The sequence below is a fragment of the Coregonus lavaretus genome (assembly GCF_964263955.1).
Source record: "Coregonus lavaretus genome assembly, chromosome: 24".
Taxonomy (NCBI): domain Eukaryota; kingdom Metazoa; phylum Chordata; class Actinopteri; order Salmoniformes; family Salmonidae; genus Coregonus; species Coregonus lavaretus.
Genome location: NC_140011.1, coordinates 1,265,831 through 1,284,458, shown reverse-complemented (window position 1 = coordinate 1,284,458; position 18,628 = coordinate 1,265,831). Strand labels below are relative to the sequence as shown.

The 18,628-nt window shown below is 47.0% G+C and overlaps 1 protein-coding gene across 6 annotated transcripts in view; it reads left to right on the top strand.

The window, feature by feature from the left end:
- The window catches only part of LOC311100103 (talin-1-like), a 79,650-nt gene that overhangs the window by 15,719 nt on the left and 45,303 nt on the right, over positions 1-18,628 (top strand). For 3 of the 6 annotated variants that reach the window (XM_084140854.1, XM_084140853.1, XM_084140855.1), the window contains exons 2-5: positions 6,210-6,326; positions 8,180-8,365; positions 8,862-8,969; positions 16,910-16,972. In XM_084140854.1, coding sequence (XP_083996980.1) covers positions 6,213-6,326; positions 8,180-8,365; positions 8,862-8,969; positions 16,910-16,972 — 471 coding nt within the window. In that variant the 5' untranslated portion in view covers positions 6,210-6,212. Of the gene's footprint in view, positions 1-6,209; positions 6,327-8,179; positions 8,366-8,861; positions 8,970-16,909; positions 16,974-18,628 lie in introns of all 6 variants that reach the window. The other 3 variants (XM_084140850.1, XM_084140851.1, XM_084140852.1) reach the window with 1 other exon arrangement.

The following is an 18,628-nucleotide window of genomic DNA, read 5'->3' as shown; positions in this document are numbered from 1 at the left end:
GCTGTACTGTGGCAGCTAAATACAATTTATTTGTGCTAGCTAGCCAACGTTTAATTATTGCTGCGTTATGAAAGGAACTAGACACGGACACGAATTATCTGTTTAGTGTGTTAACACACTATTGGTGGTTTGTTGTGACCAAGTGTTGGTGCTAAACTGTGTGTTATTGGATGCTAGCATGCTAGCATGCTAGTTAGCTATGGTGTCATAGTTAGCTAGCTGAATAAAGTGGGTTGAGTCTATTCCTTGAAACATTGAACCGCTGTGGTTCACAACAATTCTGATTTCTAAAGGTGGAAGTTGGGAGAGTTTTTGTTTGGGTGGTTCAGTGAAACAATTATAGTTTCTGAGGTGGAAGTTTTGGTGAGGGAGGCCCTGCTCTCTCCTCTCCCAGATGTTTAGTTCATTTCATTCCGATCTCCTCTGCATTATTGTAGCCATTTGCTACAGCCTGTCAACTATGCCTCTGCCTATCCCTGTTCTCTCCTCTCTGCACAGGCTACACAAACGCCTCACACCGCGTGGCTGCTGCCTCTCTAACCTGGTGGTCCCTGCACGCACCCCACACCTGGAGTTCCAGGTCTCAGGCAGCCTCTGGAACTGCCGTTCTGCTGCCAACAAAGCTGACTTCATCCCAGCCTATGCTAACCTCCAGTCCCTCGACTTCCTGGCGCTGACGGAAACATGGATTACCACTGAAAACACTGCTACTCCTACTGATCTCTCCTCGTCTGACCATGTGTTCTCGCATACCCCGAGAGCATCTGGTCAGAGGGGTGGTGGCACAGGAATCCTCATCTCTCCCAAGTGGACATTCTCAATTTTTCCCCTAACCCATCTGTCTATCTCCTCATTTGAATTCCATGCTGTCACAGTCACTAGCCCATTTAAGCTTAATATCCTTGTCATCTATCGCCCTCCAGGTTCCCTTGGAGAGTTCATCAATGAGCTTGATGCCTTGATAAGTTCCTTTCCTGAGGATGGCTCACCCCTCACAGTTTTGGGGGATTTCAACCTCCCTACGTCCACATTTGACTCATTTCTCTCTGCCTCCTTCTTTCCACTCCTCTCCTCTTTTGACCTCACCCTCTCACCGTCCCCCCCTACTCACAAGGCAGGCAATACGCTTGACCTCATCTTTACTAGATGCTGCTCTTCTACTAATCTCACTGCAACTCCCCTCCATGTCTCCGACCACTACTTTGTTTCCTTTTCTCTCTCGCTCTCCTCCAACACTACTCACTCTGCCCCTACACAGATGGTAATGCGCCGCCGCAACCTTCGCTCTCTCTCTCCCACTACTCTCTCCTCTTCCATCCTATCATCTCTTCCCTCTGCTCAATCCTTCTCCCTCCAATCTCCTGATTCTGCCTCCTCAACCCTCCTCTCCTCCCTTTCTGCATCCTTTGACTCTCTGTGTCCCCTATCCTCCCGGCCGGCTCGGTCCTCCCCTCCAGCTCCGTGGCTTGATGACTCATTGCGAGCTCACAGAACAGAGCTCCGGGCAGCGGAGCGGAAATGGAAGAAAACTAAACTCCCTGCCGACCTGGCATCTTTTCACTCCCTCCTCTCTACATTTTCTTAATCTGTTTCTGCTGCTAAGGCCACTTTCTACCACTCTAAATTCCAAGCATCTGCCTCTAACCCTAGGAAGCTCTTTGCCACATTTTCCTCCCTGCTGAATCCCCCCCCCCCCCTCCTCTCTCTCTGTGGATGACTTCGTCAACCACTTTGAAAAGAAGGTTGACGACATCCGATCCTCGTTTGTTAAGTCTAATGACACTGCTGGTCCTACTCACACTGCCCTACCCTATGCTTTGACTTCTTTCTCCCCTCTCTCTCCAGATAAAATCCTGCGACTTGTGACTGCAGGCCGCCCAACAACCTGCCCGCTTGACCCCATCCCCTCCTCTCTTCTCCAGACCATCTCCGGTGACCTTCTCCCCTACCTCACCTCGCTGATCAACTCATCCTTGACCGCTGGCCATGTCCCTTCCGTCTTCAAGAGAGCGAGAGTTGCACCCCTTCTCAAAAAACCAACACTCGATCCCACTGATGTCAACAACTACAGACCAGTATCCCTTCTTTCTTTTCTTTCCAAAACTATTGAGCATGCCGTCTTTAGCCAACTCTCTTGCTATCTCTCTCAGAATTACCTTCTTGATCCAAACCAGTCAGGTTTCAGGACTGGTCATTCAACTGAGACTGCTCTTCTCTGTGTCACGGAGGCTCTCCGCACTGCTAAAGCTAACTCTCTCTCCTCTGCTCTTGTCCTTCTAGACCTGTCTGCTGCCTTTGATACTGTGAACCATCAGATCCTCCTCTCCACCCTCTCCGAGCTGGGCATCTCCGGCGCGGCTCACTCCTGGATTGCGTCCTACCTGACCGGTCGCTCCTACCAAGTGGCGTGGCGAGAAGCTGTCTCCGCACCACATGCTCTCACCACTGGTGTCCCCCAGGGCTCAGTTCTAGGCCCTCTCCTATTCTCCCTATACACCAAGTCACTTGGCTCTGTCATATCCTCACATGGCCTCTCCTATCATTGCTACGCTGACGATACACAACTAATCTTCTCCTTTCCCCCTTCTGATAACCAGGTGGCAAATCGCATCTCTGCATGTCTGGCAGACATATCAGTATGGATGACGGATCACCACCTCAAGCTGAACCCTGGCAAGACGGAGCTGCTCTTCCTCCCGGGGAAGGACTGCCCGTTCCATGATCTCGCCATCACGGTTGACAACTCCGTTGTGTCCTCCACCCAGAGTGCGAAGAGCCTTGGCGTGACCCTGGACAACACCCTGTCGTTCTCCGCTAACATCAAGGCGGTGACCCGATCCTGCAGGTTCATGCTCTACAACATTCGGAGAGTACGACCCTGCCTTACACAGGAAGCGGCACAGGTCCTAATCCAGGCACTTGTCATCTCCCGTCTGGATTACTGCAACTCGCTGTTGGCTGGCCTCCCTGCCTGTGCCATTAAACCCCTACAACTCATCCAGAATGCCGCAGCCCGTCTGGTGTTCCACCTTCCCAAGTTCTCTCACGTCACCCCCCTCCTCCGCACACTCCACTGGCTTCCAGTTGAAGCTCGCATCCGTTACAAGACCATGGTGCTTGCCTATGGAGCAGTGAGGGGAACGGCACCTCCGTACCTTCGGGCTCTGATCAGTCCCTACACCCAAACGAGGGCATTGCGTTCATCCACCTCTGGCCTGCTGGCTCCCCTTCCTCTGCGGAAGCATAGTTCCCGCTCAGCCCAGTCAAAACTGTTCGCTGCTCTGGCACCCCAATGGTGGAACAAGCTCCCTCACAACGCCAGGACAGCGGAGTCACTCACCACCTTCCGGAGACATTTGAAACCCCACCTCTTTAAGGAATACCTGGGATAGGATAAAGTAATCCTTCTACCCCCCCCACAAAAAAAAAAAAAAAAAAGTGTAAAGTGGTTTTCCCACTGGCTATAGGGTGAATGCACCAATTTGTAAGTCGCTCTGGATAAGAGCGTCTGCTAAATGACGTAAATGTGCCCTTGAGCAAGGCACTTAACCCTAATTGCTCCTGTAAGTCGCTCTGGATAAGAGCGTCTGCTAAATGACTAAAATGTAAATGTAAAATAATGGGTGGAAACATCATGCTTTGGGGCTGTTTTTCTGCAAAGGGACCAGGACGACTGATCCGTGTAAAGGAAAGAATGAATGAGGCCATGTATCGTGAGATTTTGAGTGAAAACCTCCTTCCATCAGCAAGGGCATTGAAGATGAAACGTGGCTGGGTCTTTCAGCATGACAATGATCCCAAACACACCGCCCGGGCAACGAAGGAGTGGCTTCGTAAGAAGCATTTCAAGGTCCTGGAGTGGCCTAGCCAGTCTCCAGATCTCAACCCCATAGAAAATCTTTGGAGGGAGTTGAAAGTCCGTGTTGCCCAGCGACAGCCCCAAAACATCACTGCTCAAGAGGAGATCTGCATGGAGGAATGGGCCAAAATACCAGCAACAGTATGTGAAAACCTTGTGAAGACTTACAGAAAACGTTTGACCTGTGTCATTGCCAACAAAGGGTATATAACAAAGTATTGAGAAACTTTTGTTATTGACCAAATACTCATTTTCCACCATAATTTGCAAATAAATTCATTAAAAATCCTACAATGTGATTTTCTGGATTTACTTTTCTCATTTTGTCTGTCATAGTTGACGTGTACCTATGATGAAAATTACAGGCCTCTCTCATCTTTTTAAGTGGGAGAACTTGCACAATTGGTGGCTGACTAAATACTTTTTTCCCCCACTGTAGATACGAAAGTATGTGGACACCCCTTCAAATTATTGGATTTGGCTATTTCAGCCACACCCGTTGCTGACAGGTGCATAAAATTGAGCACACAGCCATGCAATCTGCATAGACAAACATTGGTAGTAGAATGGCCTTACTGAAGAGCTCAGTGACTTTCAACGTGGCACCGTCATAGGATGCCACCGTTCCAACAAGTCAGTTTATCAAATTTCTGCCATGCTAGAGCTGCCCCATTCAACTGTAAGTACTGTTATTGTGAAGTGAAAATGTCTAGGAGCCACGAAGTGGTAGGCCACACGGCTCAGCCGCGAAGTGGTAGGCCACACAAGCGCACAGAACGGGACCACTGAGTGCTGAAGCGTGTAGCGCGTAAAAATTGTCTGTCCACGGTTACAACACTCACTACCGAATTCCCAACTGCTTCTGGAAGCAACATCAGAACAAAAACTGTTCGTCGGGAGCTTCATGAAATGAGTTTCCATGGCAGAGCAGCCGCACACAAGCCTAAGATCACCATGAACAATGCCAAGTGTTGGCTGGAGTGGTGTAAAGCTCGCCGCCATTGGACTCTGGAGCAGCTGAAACTCCTTCTCTGGAGTGATGAATCACGCTTCACCATCTGGCAGTCTGATGGACGAATCTGGGTTTGGCATATGCCAGGAGAATGCTACCTACCTGCCCCAATGCATAGTGGCAACTTTAAAGTTTGGTGGCGGAGGAATAATGGTTTGGGCTAGGCCCCTTAGTTCTAGTGAATGGAAATCTTAACTCTACAGCATACAATGACATTCTAGACTATTCTGTGCTTCCAACTTTGTGGCAACAGTTTGGGGAAGGCAGCATGACAATGCTCCTGTGCACAAAGCGAGGTCCATACAGAAATGGTTTGTTGAGATCGGTGTGGAAGAACTTGACTGACCTGCACAGAGCCTTGACCTCAACTCCATCGAACACCTCTGGGATGAATTGCAACAGCGACTGCGAGCCAGGCCTAATCGCCCAACATCAGTGCCCGACCTCACTAATGCTCTTGTGGCTAAATGGAAGCAAGTTACCGCAGCAATGTTCCAACATCTAGTGGAAAGCCTTACCAGAAGAGTGGAGGCTGTTATAGCAGCAAAAGGGGGACCAACTCCATATGTTCGGATGTTCAACGAGCAGGTGTCCACATACTTTTGGTCATGTAGTGTACCTTAAATGTAATGGGCCTGACAATGGACCTCAGGATCTCGTCAAGGTATTTCTGTGCATTAAAATTGCCATAGATAAAATGCAAATGTGTTCGTTGTCTGTAGCTTATGCCTGCCCATACCATACCATGCCTGCCCATACCTTATGCCTGCCCATACATTATGCCTGCCCATACATTATGCCTGCCCATACCATAACCCCACTGCCATGCATGCTCCCTCAAAACTTGAGACATCTGTGGCATTGTGTTGTGTGACAAAACTGCACATTTTAGAGTGGCCTTTTATTGTCCCCAGCACAATGTGCACCTGTGTAATGATCATGCTGTTTAATCAGCTTCTTGATAAGCCACACTGTCAGGGGGGGATGGATTATTTTGGCAAAGGAGAAATGCTCACTAACAGGGATTACATTTACATTTTTAGTCATTTAGCAGACGCTCTTATCCAGAGCGACTTACAGTTAGTGAGTGCATACATTTTCATACTGGCCCCCCGTGGGAAACGAACCCACAACCCTGGCGTTGCAATCGCCATGCTCTACCAACTGAGCTACAAGGGACAAACATTTTAGAGAAATAAGCTTTTTGTTCGTATGGAACATTTCTGGGATCATTTATTTCAGCTCATGAAACATGGGACTAACACTTTACATGTTGCTTTTTATATTTTTTGTTCAGTGTAGAAATAATACCTCTACGTCTGTCCGCTCGTGCCCCAGGTGATGATGACCAATGTGACGTCGCTCCTGAAGACTGTGAAGGCGGTGGAAGACGAGGCCACCAAGGGCACACGGGGGCTGGAGGCCACTATCGAACACATCAAACAGGAACTGGCTGTGAGTGGCAGTGGCATACATAGAATTACTAGAATTCTAATTCAAGTCACTGTTCTGTAATTCTAATTATACAGTCGTGATCAAACGTTTTGAGAATGACACAAGTATTGGTCTTCACAAAGTTCGCTGCTTCAGTTATGAGATATTTTTGTCAGATGTTACTATGGTATACTCAAGTATAATTACAAGCATTCCATAAGTGTCAAAGGCTTTTATTGACAATTACATTAAGTTTATGCAAAGAGTCAATATTTGCAGTGTTGACCCTTCTTTTTCAAGACCTCTGCAATCCGCCCTGGCATGCTGTCAATTAACTTCTGGGCCACATCCTGACTGATGGCAGCCCATTCTTGCATAATCAATGCTTGGAGTTTGTCAGAATCTGTGGGTTTTTGTTTGTCCACCCGCCTCTTGAGGATCGACCACAAGTTCTCAATGGGATTAAGGTCTGGGGAGTTTCCTGGCCATGGACCCAAAATGTCGATGTTTTGTTCCCCGAGCCAATTAGTTATCACTTTTGCCTTATGGCAAGGTGCTCCATCATGCTGGAAAAGGCATTGGTCGTCACCAAACTGTTCTTGGATGGTTGGGAGAAGTTGCTCTCAGAGGATGTGTTGGTACCATTCTTTATTCATGGCTGTGTTCTTAGGCAAGAATGTGAGTGAGCCCACTCCCTTGGCTGAGAAGCAACCCCACACATGAATGGTCTCAGGATGTTTTACTGTTGGCATGACACAGGACTGATGGTAGCGCTCACCTTGTCTTCTCCGGACAAGGTGTTTTCCGGATGCCCCAAACAAACAGTCTTCAGCAGTCCAATCCCTGTACCTTTTTGCAGAATATCAGTCTGTCCCTGATGTTTTTCCTGGAGAGAAGTGGCTTCTTTGCTGCCCTTCACACCTGCCTGCTGCCATTCCTGAGCAAGCTCTGCACTGGTGGTGCCCCGATCCCGCAGCCGAATCAACTTTAGGAGACGGTCCTGGTGCTTGCTGGACTTTCTTGGGCGCCCTGACGCCTTCTTCACAACAATTGAACCTCTCTCCTTGAAGTTGTTGATGATCGGATAAATTGTTGATTTAGGTGCAATCTTACTAGCAGCAATATCCTTACCTGTGAAGCCCTTTTTGTGCAAAGCAATGATGACGGCACTTGTTTCCTTGCAGGTAACCATAGTTAACAGAGGAAGAACAATGATTTCAAGCACCACCCTCCTTTTAAAGCTTCCAGTCTGTTATTCTAACTCAATCAGCATGACAGAGTGATCTCCAGTCTTGTCCTCGTCAACACTCTCACCTGTGTTAACGAGAGAATCACTGACATGATGGCAGCTGGTCCTTTTGTGGCAGGGCTGAAATGCAGTGGAAATGTTTTTGGGGGATTAAGTTCATTTTCATGGCAAAGAGGGACTTTGCAATTAATTGCAATTCATCTGATCACTCTTCATGACATTCTGGAGTATATGCAAATTGCCATCACCAAAACTGAGGCTGCAGACTTTGTGAAAATTAGTATTTGTGTCATTCTCAAAACTTTTGACCACGACTGTATACCGTCACAGAGGACAAGTCTCTTTAAGATGTCACTTATAGCAGAAACATATTTGTTTCAACTCAAAATCAACCAGCGTTCATTTGAGAATACTATAATAGAATATAACTTTATTGTACATTTTTAGATGTAAATGTGATTTTCACCTCACAGGTAACCCAAGTAACCTCAATGACATAAGACATCATACACACGATATGAAATGTTTTTATATCAGTTGATGTAGTTTTTTGTCAGTAGATGTAATTACCACAGGAAGATGATAATAACCTCCAAGAACAAAATAATTACTTTTTCTCTCTTAGGTGTTCAGCTTTGGTGATCCTCCCCTCAAGACGTCCACTCCCGAGGATTTTATCCGCATGACCAAAGGCATTACCCTGGCAACGACTAAAGCAGTTGCTGCTGGGAACTCATGTCGCCAGGAGGACGTCATCGCCACGGCCAACCTGAGCAGGAGGGCCATCGCCGACATGCTGCACTTGTGCAAGGTCAGAAAGGAGTCAAGACAACCCTTAGATAGCCTTCAGAGTACCTTGAGACAACTCACTCACTCATCTTCGCTAGGTCCTTGGAGCGTAACGCCTTGACAACCTGCAGCAACCTTGAGTCAACCATTCAGTGTTTTATATTAGCAGTTAAATGGCATTATTACTTTTAGGTGGAGTATTCTGATACCTTGGAAATGCTAATGGTAAAGGTTGTTGGTGTATCTTTTAAGTTTGTTTAAGCACTCATGTTTTTTGATAACTTTCAGCAACATTTCAGTCTCCATTTTTGTTGTCAAGACCTCTGTAGTTATCATGTACTGTAGCTGTCAATGCTTCGTTATCGTTTGGAATGACGAGCTCTCTAATTAATACCTTTTGTGTAATTATCAAAATGAATACTTAGGAATACAACTAACAAAAACACAATGTTATCTACAGTAGTAGTGCAACACACCTACATATCCCATACTAATGTGTGTCTCTGTTGTCTCCACAGCAAGCCGCCTACCACCCCGAGGTCAGCAAGGAAGTGCAGAGCAGGGCCCTGCGCTATGGCAACGAGTGTGCTGTGGGTTACCTGGGCCTGCTGGAGCATGTGCTAGTGGTAAGAATGTATTTTTCTCTTATTTTAATATTATTTACGATCAGCAGTAAGAAATGGTCACTGTTTTTCAGGAAGTTTAATAAGCTGCAGAGGGTGACATAATTAGTTATCTTTCTATCATTCTCAGTGCCCACTCTATTGTATGGTCTTTTCTCCTCTTATCTAATTTCTTTCCAATTTTTGCCAGTCAAACAACATAATGTGACAGGGTAACACGTATAGAAATAGAATTACTCAAAATGGCCGCCAGTCCCACGCATCATGAAACGTTAACTTGAATAGGAATGTCCGCTCTAGTACTTTTATTTCTATGTCAACACCAAAGACAGCATAGCTAGAGGGGGGAGTCACCAATTGAAACTGCATAGTATCTGAATTAGCATAGGTTCAGATTTAGCAACCCCCCCTGAAAGGAAAGAATCCGCTCTGGATTAGACAGAGGATCCAACCACAGCTTTCCTACAGCATGACGTGTAGCTCCCAAAATACCAGACCTGCCCCTCTGCCCCCGTAACTGGGCAAAGAGTGTCAATATTGTCTCAAGGGGTGTCGCCAAGACACACAACCACCAAATAACCCCACCCACACACACACAGATTAATTTACCAAGTGAATTATGGTATATCTGGTACAATGGGATATAAAAAGTTAATTTATCTTTAAAGAAAACCAACTCGTAGCCCCTCCACCCACTCCCAATGTCAGAGGTCACGTATAATCTCAACATCCCTATTCCTGCTCAACACCCCCAGTCTGAGACTCTCAATGAGAGGTGTACTGGTCTAATTGCTGCGCGTGGAGAGCAAGGTGTTAAGCACCAGTCATGTCCATTTTAGAGACAGCGTGTAGAAATGTCCCTCGTTTGGGATGGAAGCAGTATCAGTTAACATGTCCACCAGGGATTAGGTTTCCCTGGTGACCACCAGCGCTCCGGGATTCCACTCAGGAACTAATCATCAAGGGACTCCTCAGGGTGCAGGGATATTGTAAATATATTTGAGAACTGTCAAATTGTTTGTTGCAAAATGAATATATAAAGGGACTTGAGATTTGTGCGCTTACTTGGACTTTGACTTACTCAGACTTTCATGTAAATCATGCATTGATGTCAATGGGAGATTTCTGAAAAATGTTGTCACATGCACAGATCTCAAGATAGGATTCCGCCCTGATTAACCCTTTACACTCGTGCCCGTATACGGGTAGAAAATGACAAATTTGGGCACTGATAAATGCCTAAATTGAAACGCGGCGGCTTTACAGTAACAAGCTATACATGCTGTCAGAGCTCTGGTTATTGCATTTCACAGCGCAGTATGGGTTTTGACTGAGCCATTCTGAACTTGAGCACCTCGCGGGACAAGAATTTGCCCCCATCACTCCCGCTAATTGGGCAGCTTTTGCAATTTGTTGTCACGCCCTGACTCAGGGGACTCTTATATGTTGAGTCAGGGTGTGTATATTCTTTGTTGTGTATGTTCTATGTTGTATATTCTAGTATGTGTGAATCTATGTTGTCCGGTGTGGTTCCCAATCAGAGGCAGCTGTCGCTCGTTGTCTCTGATTGGGGACCATACTTAGGCAGCCTATGGGCACTATTGAGTTGTGGGATCTTGTTCCTTGTAAGGTATGTTGTGTGTGCTACCTTGGACTTCACGTTTCGTTTCGTTTATTGTTTTGTCGATTGTTTATTGGTTTAATAAACATGTACGTATATCACGCTGCGCCTTGGTCTGTCCCGTCATTAGACGAACGTGACCGAAGATCCCACCAAACGAGGAACAAGCAGCGTGCCCAGGCGGAGCGAATGGCCATGTCACAGGTGGCCGATTTGTGGTCATGGAAAGATATATTTGCGGGGAGAGGACCATGGGCTAAGTTAGATGCCCATGCAGGAGAGGAGCAACGGCAACACGGAGGAGGCCGGTCGAGGAGGAAGCCCGAGAAGCAGCCCCAAGAAAAGTTTTGGGGGGGGCACACGGGGTGGTTGGCGGAGCCTAGGGTTAGAGCAGAGCCAACTCCCCGTACTCACGCGAAGAGGCGTATGACTGGGCAAGCTCCGTGTTATGCGGAGCTACGTACTGTGTCGCCAGTGCGCCGGCACAGTCCTGTACGTCCTGTGCTTGCACCACGCACGTGCCGTGCGAAGATGGGCATCCAGCCAGGACGGGGTGTGCCGGCTCAACGCTCCTGGTCTCCAGTACGCCTCCTCGGACCCGCATATCCTGCGCCAGTTCTACGAACTGTATCGCCAGTGCGCGTGCACAGCCCTGTGCGTCCTGTGCCAGCACCCCGCACGTGTAGTGCGAAAGTGGGCAGCCAGCCAGGACGGGTTGTGCCAGCTCTCCGCTCTAGACCTCCAGTCCGCCTCCACAGTCCGGCCCGGCCTGTTCCTGCTCCTCGCACCAAGCCAGTGGTGCGCGTCGCCAGCCCGGCCCGGCCTGTTCCTGCTCCTCGCACCAAGCCAGTGGTGCGCGTCGCCAGCCCGGCCCGGCCTGTTCCTGCTCCTCGCACCAAGCCAGTGGTGCGCGTCGTTTGCCCGGCCCGGCCTGTTCCTGCTTCTCGCACCAAGCCAGTGGTGCGCGTCGCCAGTCCGGCCCGACCTGTTCCTGCTCCTCGAACCAAATCAGTGGTGCGCGTCGCCAGCCCGGCCCGGCCTGTTCCTGCTCCTCGCACCAAGCCAATGGTGCGCGTCGCCAGTCCGGCCCGGCCTGTTCCTGCTCCTTGCACCAAGTCAGTGGTGTGCGTCGCCAGCCCGGCCCGGCCTGTTCCTGCTCCTCGCACCAAGCCAGGGGTGCGCGTCGCCAGTCCGGCTCAGCCTGTTCCTGCTCCTCGCACCAAGGCAGTGGTGCACGTCGCCAGCCCGGCCCGGCCTATTCCTGCTCCTCGCACCAAGACAGTGGTGCACGTCGCCAGTCCGGCCCCGCCCGTTCCTGCCACTCGCACCAAGCCAGTGGTGCGCGTCGCCAGTCCGGCTCGGCCTGTTCCTGCTCCTCGCACCAAGCCAGTGGTGCGCGTCGCCAGCCCGGCCCGGCCCGTTCCTGCCCCTCGCACCAAGCCAGAGGTGCGTGTTCCTAGTCCGGTCCGGCCCGTGCCTGCTCCTCGCACCAGACCAGTGGTGCTGGTCCGGCACCGGTCAGCTGCTCCACTCCGGAGCCAGAGCAGTCCGCTCCACCGGTGCCTGATCCAGTGCCAGTCAGCTGTTCCACTCAGGAGCCAGAGCAATCCGCTCCACCGGTGCCTGATCCAGCTCCGGTCAGCTGCTCCACTCCGGAGCCAGAGCAGTCCGCTCCACCGGTGCCTGATCCAGCTCCGGTCAGCTGCGCCACTCCGGAGCCAGGGCAGTCCGCTCCACCAGGGTCCAGTCCAGCTCCGGTCAGCTGCTCCACTCCTGTTTATTGGTTTAATAAACATGTACGTATATCACGCTGCGCCTTGGTCTGTCCCGTCATTAGACGAATGTGACATTTGTTTTTTTGTCTGAGGGAGGGAGATGCTGTAAATTAAGAGGACTCTATATGTATTTTGAAAGGTGAGACGTTGAGGATTATAATAAATACCGCTTTGATGTCGTACAAGCAAGCCAAACACCAAATGTGCACTTCACATTTCCATATCATAAAACTCATGTCATATACAGTGTCAACATTTATGATCACAATGTTTGATGTACAGTTCGAGATGACGTCATACCCTGTGTTGTTCTGAACAGAATGAGCCAAAGTTTGTTTATTGTGAAGAAATTTCGCTGCGACACACTCACCTGAATGACTCCTTTCACTGAACTGCATTGTGAAAGCCTAACACTGTAATATCGTATTTTATAACTTAGCTGGTCTGCCTCCTCTCCTGGTTCGGGCAGGCTTCGGCATTTGTCGTCACCGGCCTTCTAGCCACTGGCACTCCTCATCTCATCATTCCATTCAATTTGTTTTGTCTTGTTTATTACACACACCTGGTTCATATCCCCTCATCAGTACCTGTATAAATGTTCCCTCTGCCCCCTTGTCTTTGTGTGTGATAGTTTATTGTGAGGATAGTGAAGCTCGGTTGAGCTCCTTGTATTTTGTTTCACCAGGTTATTTTCCCCGTGTGCCTTGTTGGTTCCAGTGCGCCTGTTTTGCGCACTGGACTGTTTTGACGCATTACTGCGTAACTCTGTATTCCGGAATAAATCCTGTTATTCTGTGATTTACCCTCCTGCGCCTGACTCCTTCAAATCACACATCACATGGTCATGTTGTCAATAGAACAAGCTTTTAAATGATGCCCACCTGACCCAGACTGCAGGGTTGTGTTCCAAACAAAACAACTACAAGTGTGCTTGCTCTAGTTCCTCAATGGCACAGCTAAGAGAGCTAAAAAAAACAACACCTTATGGTTGAAGACTCTTCTTTGAGTCATAAAAGTGCATTGAAATTATTTAGGAACTGTGCACACTTTGGAGAGGTGTGTGGTCACTTGGAGACACCAATCAGTCCTAATTGTTTTGTCTTATGATGCACCTACCCCACATTTTCCAGGAATAGTCTTTAACATGTTACGGAATGTATCCAGAGTATTTTCAGATTTCATTATCAACAAATGCAGCGAAAAGTACAGTAAATGTAAAATGCACATAAAATCAATAGCGAAATGTTTGGTGTCAGGTGAATTGTTGTCCTCACCTTTGGTCTAATAATTTTCCCATAATTTCCAAACTGTTCCTTTTCAATTGTTACCATGGGTATGCATTTTCATATTTCTTCTGTAAGAAACATTTCAATTTAGCCCTATCCATATAGGCCAATTCCCACTAGTGTAAAGGGTTAAGTTGTTTATTACTGTAGATATAAATGAAAATGTAACCAGTGTAGTATCAAACGATATAAAGGTGATACCACATTACAAGCCATTTCCATGCACAATTTCTCACCTGGTATTTGCTTATACTTTTTACTGTGAAATTGAATGTCCATTAAAGTGTAACTGAAAGGTCCTGATGAATTTCCCCTCCATTTCCCCACCAATGTTCTGTCAATGTTCTATTAATGTCCTGTCAATGTTCCATCAATGTTCTGGGTCTCACTGTTGACTGTCATGATGTAGCCGGTGAGTAAGGCCACGTGATTGACCTGTACAAGTGTGGAGCTCCATCGACGAGTGCCTGGGATCATAGAAGGATTACTTTATCCTATCCCAGGTGTTCCTTAAAGAGGTGGGGTTTCAAATGTCTCCGGAAGGTGGTGAGTGACTCCGCTGTCCTGGCGTCGTGAGGGAGCTTGTTCCACCATTGGGGTGCCAGAGCAGCGAACAGCTTTGACTGGGCTGAGCGGGAACTATGCTTCCGCAGAGGAAGGGGAGCCAGCAGGCCAGAGGTAGATGAACGCAATGCCCTCGCCTGGGTGTAGGGACTGATCAGAGCCTGAAGGTACGGAGGTGCCGTTCCCCTCACTGCTCCATAGGCAAGCACCATGGTCTTGTAACGGATGCGAGCTTCAACTGGAAGCCAGTGGAGTGTGCGGAGGAGGGGGGTGACGTGAGAGAACTTGGGAAGGTTGAACACCAGACGGGCTGCGGCATTCTGGATGAGTTGTAAGGGTTTAATGGCACAGGCAGGGAGCCCAGCCAACAGCGAGTTGCAGTAATCCAGACGGGAGATGACAAGTGCCTGGATTAGGACCTGTGCCGCTTCCTGTGTAAGGCAGGGTCGTACTCTCCGAATGTTGTAGAGCATGAACCTGCAGGATCGGGTCACCGCCTTGATGTTGGCGGAGAACGACAGGGTGTTGTCCAGGGTCACGCCAAGGCTCTTCGCACTCTGGGAGGAGGACACAACGGAGTTGTCAACCGTGATGGCGAGATCATGGAACGGGCAGTCCTTCCCCGGGAGGAAGAGCAGCTCCGTCTTGCCAGGGTTCAGCTTGAGGTGGTGATCCGTCATCCATACTGATATGTCGGCCAGACATGCAGAGATGCGATTCGCCACCTGGTTATCAGAAGGGGGAAAGGAGAAGATTAGTTGTGTATCGTCAGCGTAGCAATGATAGGAGAGGCCATGTGAGGATATGACAGAGCCAAGTGACTTGGTGTATAGGGAGAAAAGGAGAGGGCCTAGAACTGAGCCCTGGGGGACACTGAAGTCAGAGTACAGTTGAAGTCAGAAGCTTACATACACCTTAGCCAAATACATTTAAACTCAGTTTTTCACAATTCCTGACATTTAATCCTAGTAAATATTCCCTGTCTTAGGTCAGTTAGGATCACCACTTTATTTTAAGAATGTGAAATGTCAGAATAATAGTAGAGAGATATATTTATTTCAGCTTTTATTTATTTCATCACATTCACAGTGGGTCAGAAGTTTACATACACTCAATTAGTATTTGGTAGCATTGCCTTTAAATTGTTTCACTTGGGTCAAACATTTCGGTAGCCTTCCACAAGCTTCCCACAATAAGTTGGGTGAATTTTGGCCATTCCTCCTGACAGAGCTGGTGTAACTGAGTCAGATTTGTAGGCCTCCTTGCTCGGACACGCTTTTTCAGTTCTGTCCACAAATTGTCTATAGGATTGAGGTCAGGGCTTTGTGATGGCCACTCCAATACCTTGACTTTGTTGTCCTTAAGCCATTTTGCCACAACTTTATAAGTATGCTTGGGGTCATTGTCCATTTGGAAGACCCATTTGCGACCAAGCTTTAACTTCCTGACTGATGTCTTGAGGTGTTGCTTCAATATATCCACATTATTGTCCTTCCTCATGACGCCATCTATTTTTTAAAGTGCACCAGTCCCTCCTGCAGCAAAGCACCACCACAGCATGATGCTGCCACCCCCGTGCTTCACGGTTGGGATGGTGTTCTTCGGCTTGCAAGTGTCCCCCTTTTTCCTCCAAACCTAACGATGGTTATTATGGCCAAACAGTTCTATTTTTGTTTCATCAGACCAGAGGACATTTCTCCAAAAAGTACGATCTTTGTCCCCATGTGCAGTTGCAAACCGTAGTCTGGCTTTTTTATGGTGGTTTTGGAGCAGTGGCTTCTTCCTTGCTGAGCGGCCTTTCAGGTTATGTCGATATAGGACTCGTTTTACTGTGGATATAGATACTTTTGTACCTGTTTCCTCCAGCATCTTCACAACCCTTTGCTGTTGTTCTAGGATTGATTTACACTTTTCGCACCAAAGTACGTTCATTTCTAGGAGACAGAACGCGTCTCCTTCCTGAGCGGTATGACGGCTGCGTGGTCCCATGGTGTTTATACTTGCGTACTATTGTTTGTACAGATACCTTCAGGCGTTTGGAAATTGCTCCCAAGGATGAACCAGACTTGTGGAGGTCTACAAAATGTTTTATGAGGTCTTGGCTGATTTCTTTTGATTTTCCCATGATGTCAAGCAAAGAGGCACTGAGTTTGAAGGTAGGCCTTGAAATACATCCACAGGTACACCTCCAATTGACTCAAATGATGTCAATTAGTCTATCAGAAGCTTCTAAAGCCATGACATCATTTTCTGGAATTTTCCAAGCTGTTTAAAGGCACAGTGAACTTAGTGTATGTAAACTTCTGACCCACTAGAATTGTGATACAGTGAATTATAAGTGAAATAATCTGTCTGTAAACAATTGTTGGAAAATTACTTTACAAGAAATGTGTGGAGTGGTTGAAAAATCTAATTGTATGTAAACTTCCGACTTCAACTGTAAGTGCTCCAGAGATATCAGTACAGTATGGGCCTACCCAGCGGGCAATTAACTGGTTGAAATGATGTCATTACAACCAGAAACTGTTCGTAAGTATGTCGTTATGACGTCTTTTCAACCAGTTTTGCCCACTTTTGTCCTCTGGGTAGTAACATCTAACTGTCGCTCATGCTGTAGTCATTCAACACAGTCAGGGTGCCCCAGGCCTGTGTGCACCGGCTTACACTCTCACGCTCTCTTTTGCTGTGTGCTCTCAGGTTGGTGCCTGCCCAGCCATTGCAGTGGATGATGGACAGTGGTCTCAATGTCTCATTTCAGCCGTAAGTGTCACTTTCATTTCTAAACCAGTATATGATAATTAAAAGGATTATCAGAAACAACCTAAAATAGCACCATGACTAAGGAATATAACTAATTCATATTTATGATGGCATCGTTTCCTCTACATGTAAATTGATAATAGAGGCATACTTGTTACCTGAGGTTAGGGCTGTGGCGGTCACGAAATTTCGTCAGCCGGTGATTGTCAAGCAAATAACTGTCAGTCTCACGGTAATTGACTGTTAATTAACATAAACACATTTAGCATCTCCTGGCTTCCACACATAGCCTACAAGCCACTGATGCAGACCTTTGGAACATCTACATTTTATGTAATGCACCCTAAAAAAATCCATGCCTTTTGCGGCCTGTGGCCGTTGTTCCCTTCTCCCTGCATGCTGCGTGCTCCGAAGCACCTCTCACTCACATGGCTCTCCATCACGTGATCGGATCTTTCTCACAGGCTACAAGTGAAGACAGCCACTTCGGGGACACAACTGCGTGTGTCCTTATCCAATTCCGAGGTGCATATTGAAGATATTGGAAGAACTGTCCACATTAATTTTTCGGCAGCCAACAAGATAAGTAGGCCTAATGAACAGCAAAAGCACTAGCCTATGTCAATCTACTATCCCCCATTGTACAAAAGTTGAACTATTCTGTTCTGTGCGAGAAATACATATTTAAAACATAGTCTGGGACAGTTGTGGGATGCGATAGATCCCAAATTAATACAACCACTAGCATCAAAAACTAATTTTTTACACAATCAGGCTGACGCAACAGATCAGAACGTTTAGCTTAAAATGTGGTAAACTATTAGGCTATTTCTTCACATTATAAGTGCAGCGATGCACACATGGCAGTAGGATTTGAGCGCGAATGTTCCATTAGCGGGAAAACACCATTATCAAAAGTGACCGCAAATCCGATTATGCATGTAATGCTTTTATTATAAAGGTGCATTTCTATGGTGAAAATGATCTTCCCCAATCTTGAAACTCACGCGCTGCTTATGTATGCCAGTTAGGCTGTACACCCATTGTAAAGCTGATTAATGTGATTCATTTTAAGAAATCATTTGGACACTAAACTGGGCATCATTCACAAGTGATAATATATAATTCACAAGTGATAGGCTAATATTGTCACTATTCTTGATTTAGACTTGTCTTTACATATACTAAATAATATATGTGTGAAATCTGTTTTGATTTAGAATGGACCATTACAGTGCCTTGCAAAAGTATTCATCGCTCTTGGCGTTTTTCCTATTTTGTTGCATTACAACCTGTCATTTAAATTGATTTTTATTTGGATTTCATGTAATGGACATACACAAAATAGTCCAAATTGGTGAAGTGGAATGAAAAAAATAACTTGTTTCAAAAAATTCTAAAGAAAAAATACAGGAGAAGTGGTGCGTGCATATGTATTCACCCCCTTTGCTATGAAGCTCCTAAATAAGATCTAGTGCAACCAGTTACCTTCAGAAGTCACATAATTAGTTAAATAAAGTCCACCTGTGTGCAATCTAAGTGTCACATGATCTGTCACATGATCTCAGTATATACAGTGACTTGCGAAAGTATTCAACTCCCTTGACATTTTTCCAATTTTTTTGCCTTACAACCTGGAATTAAAATAGATTTTTG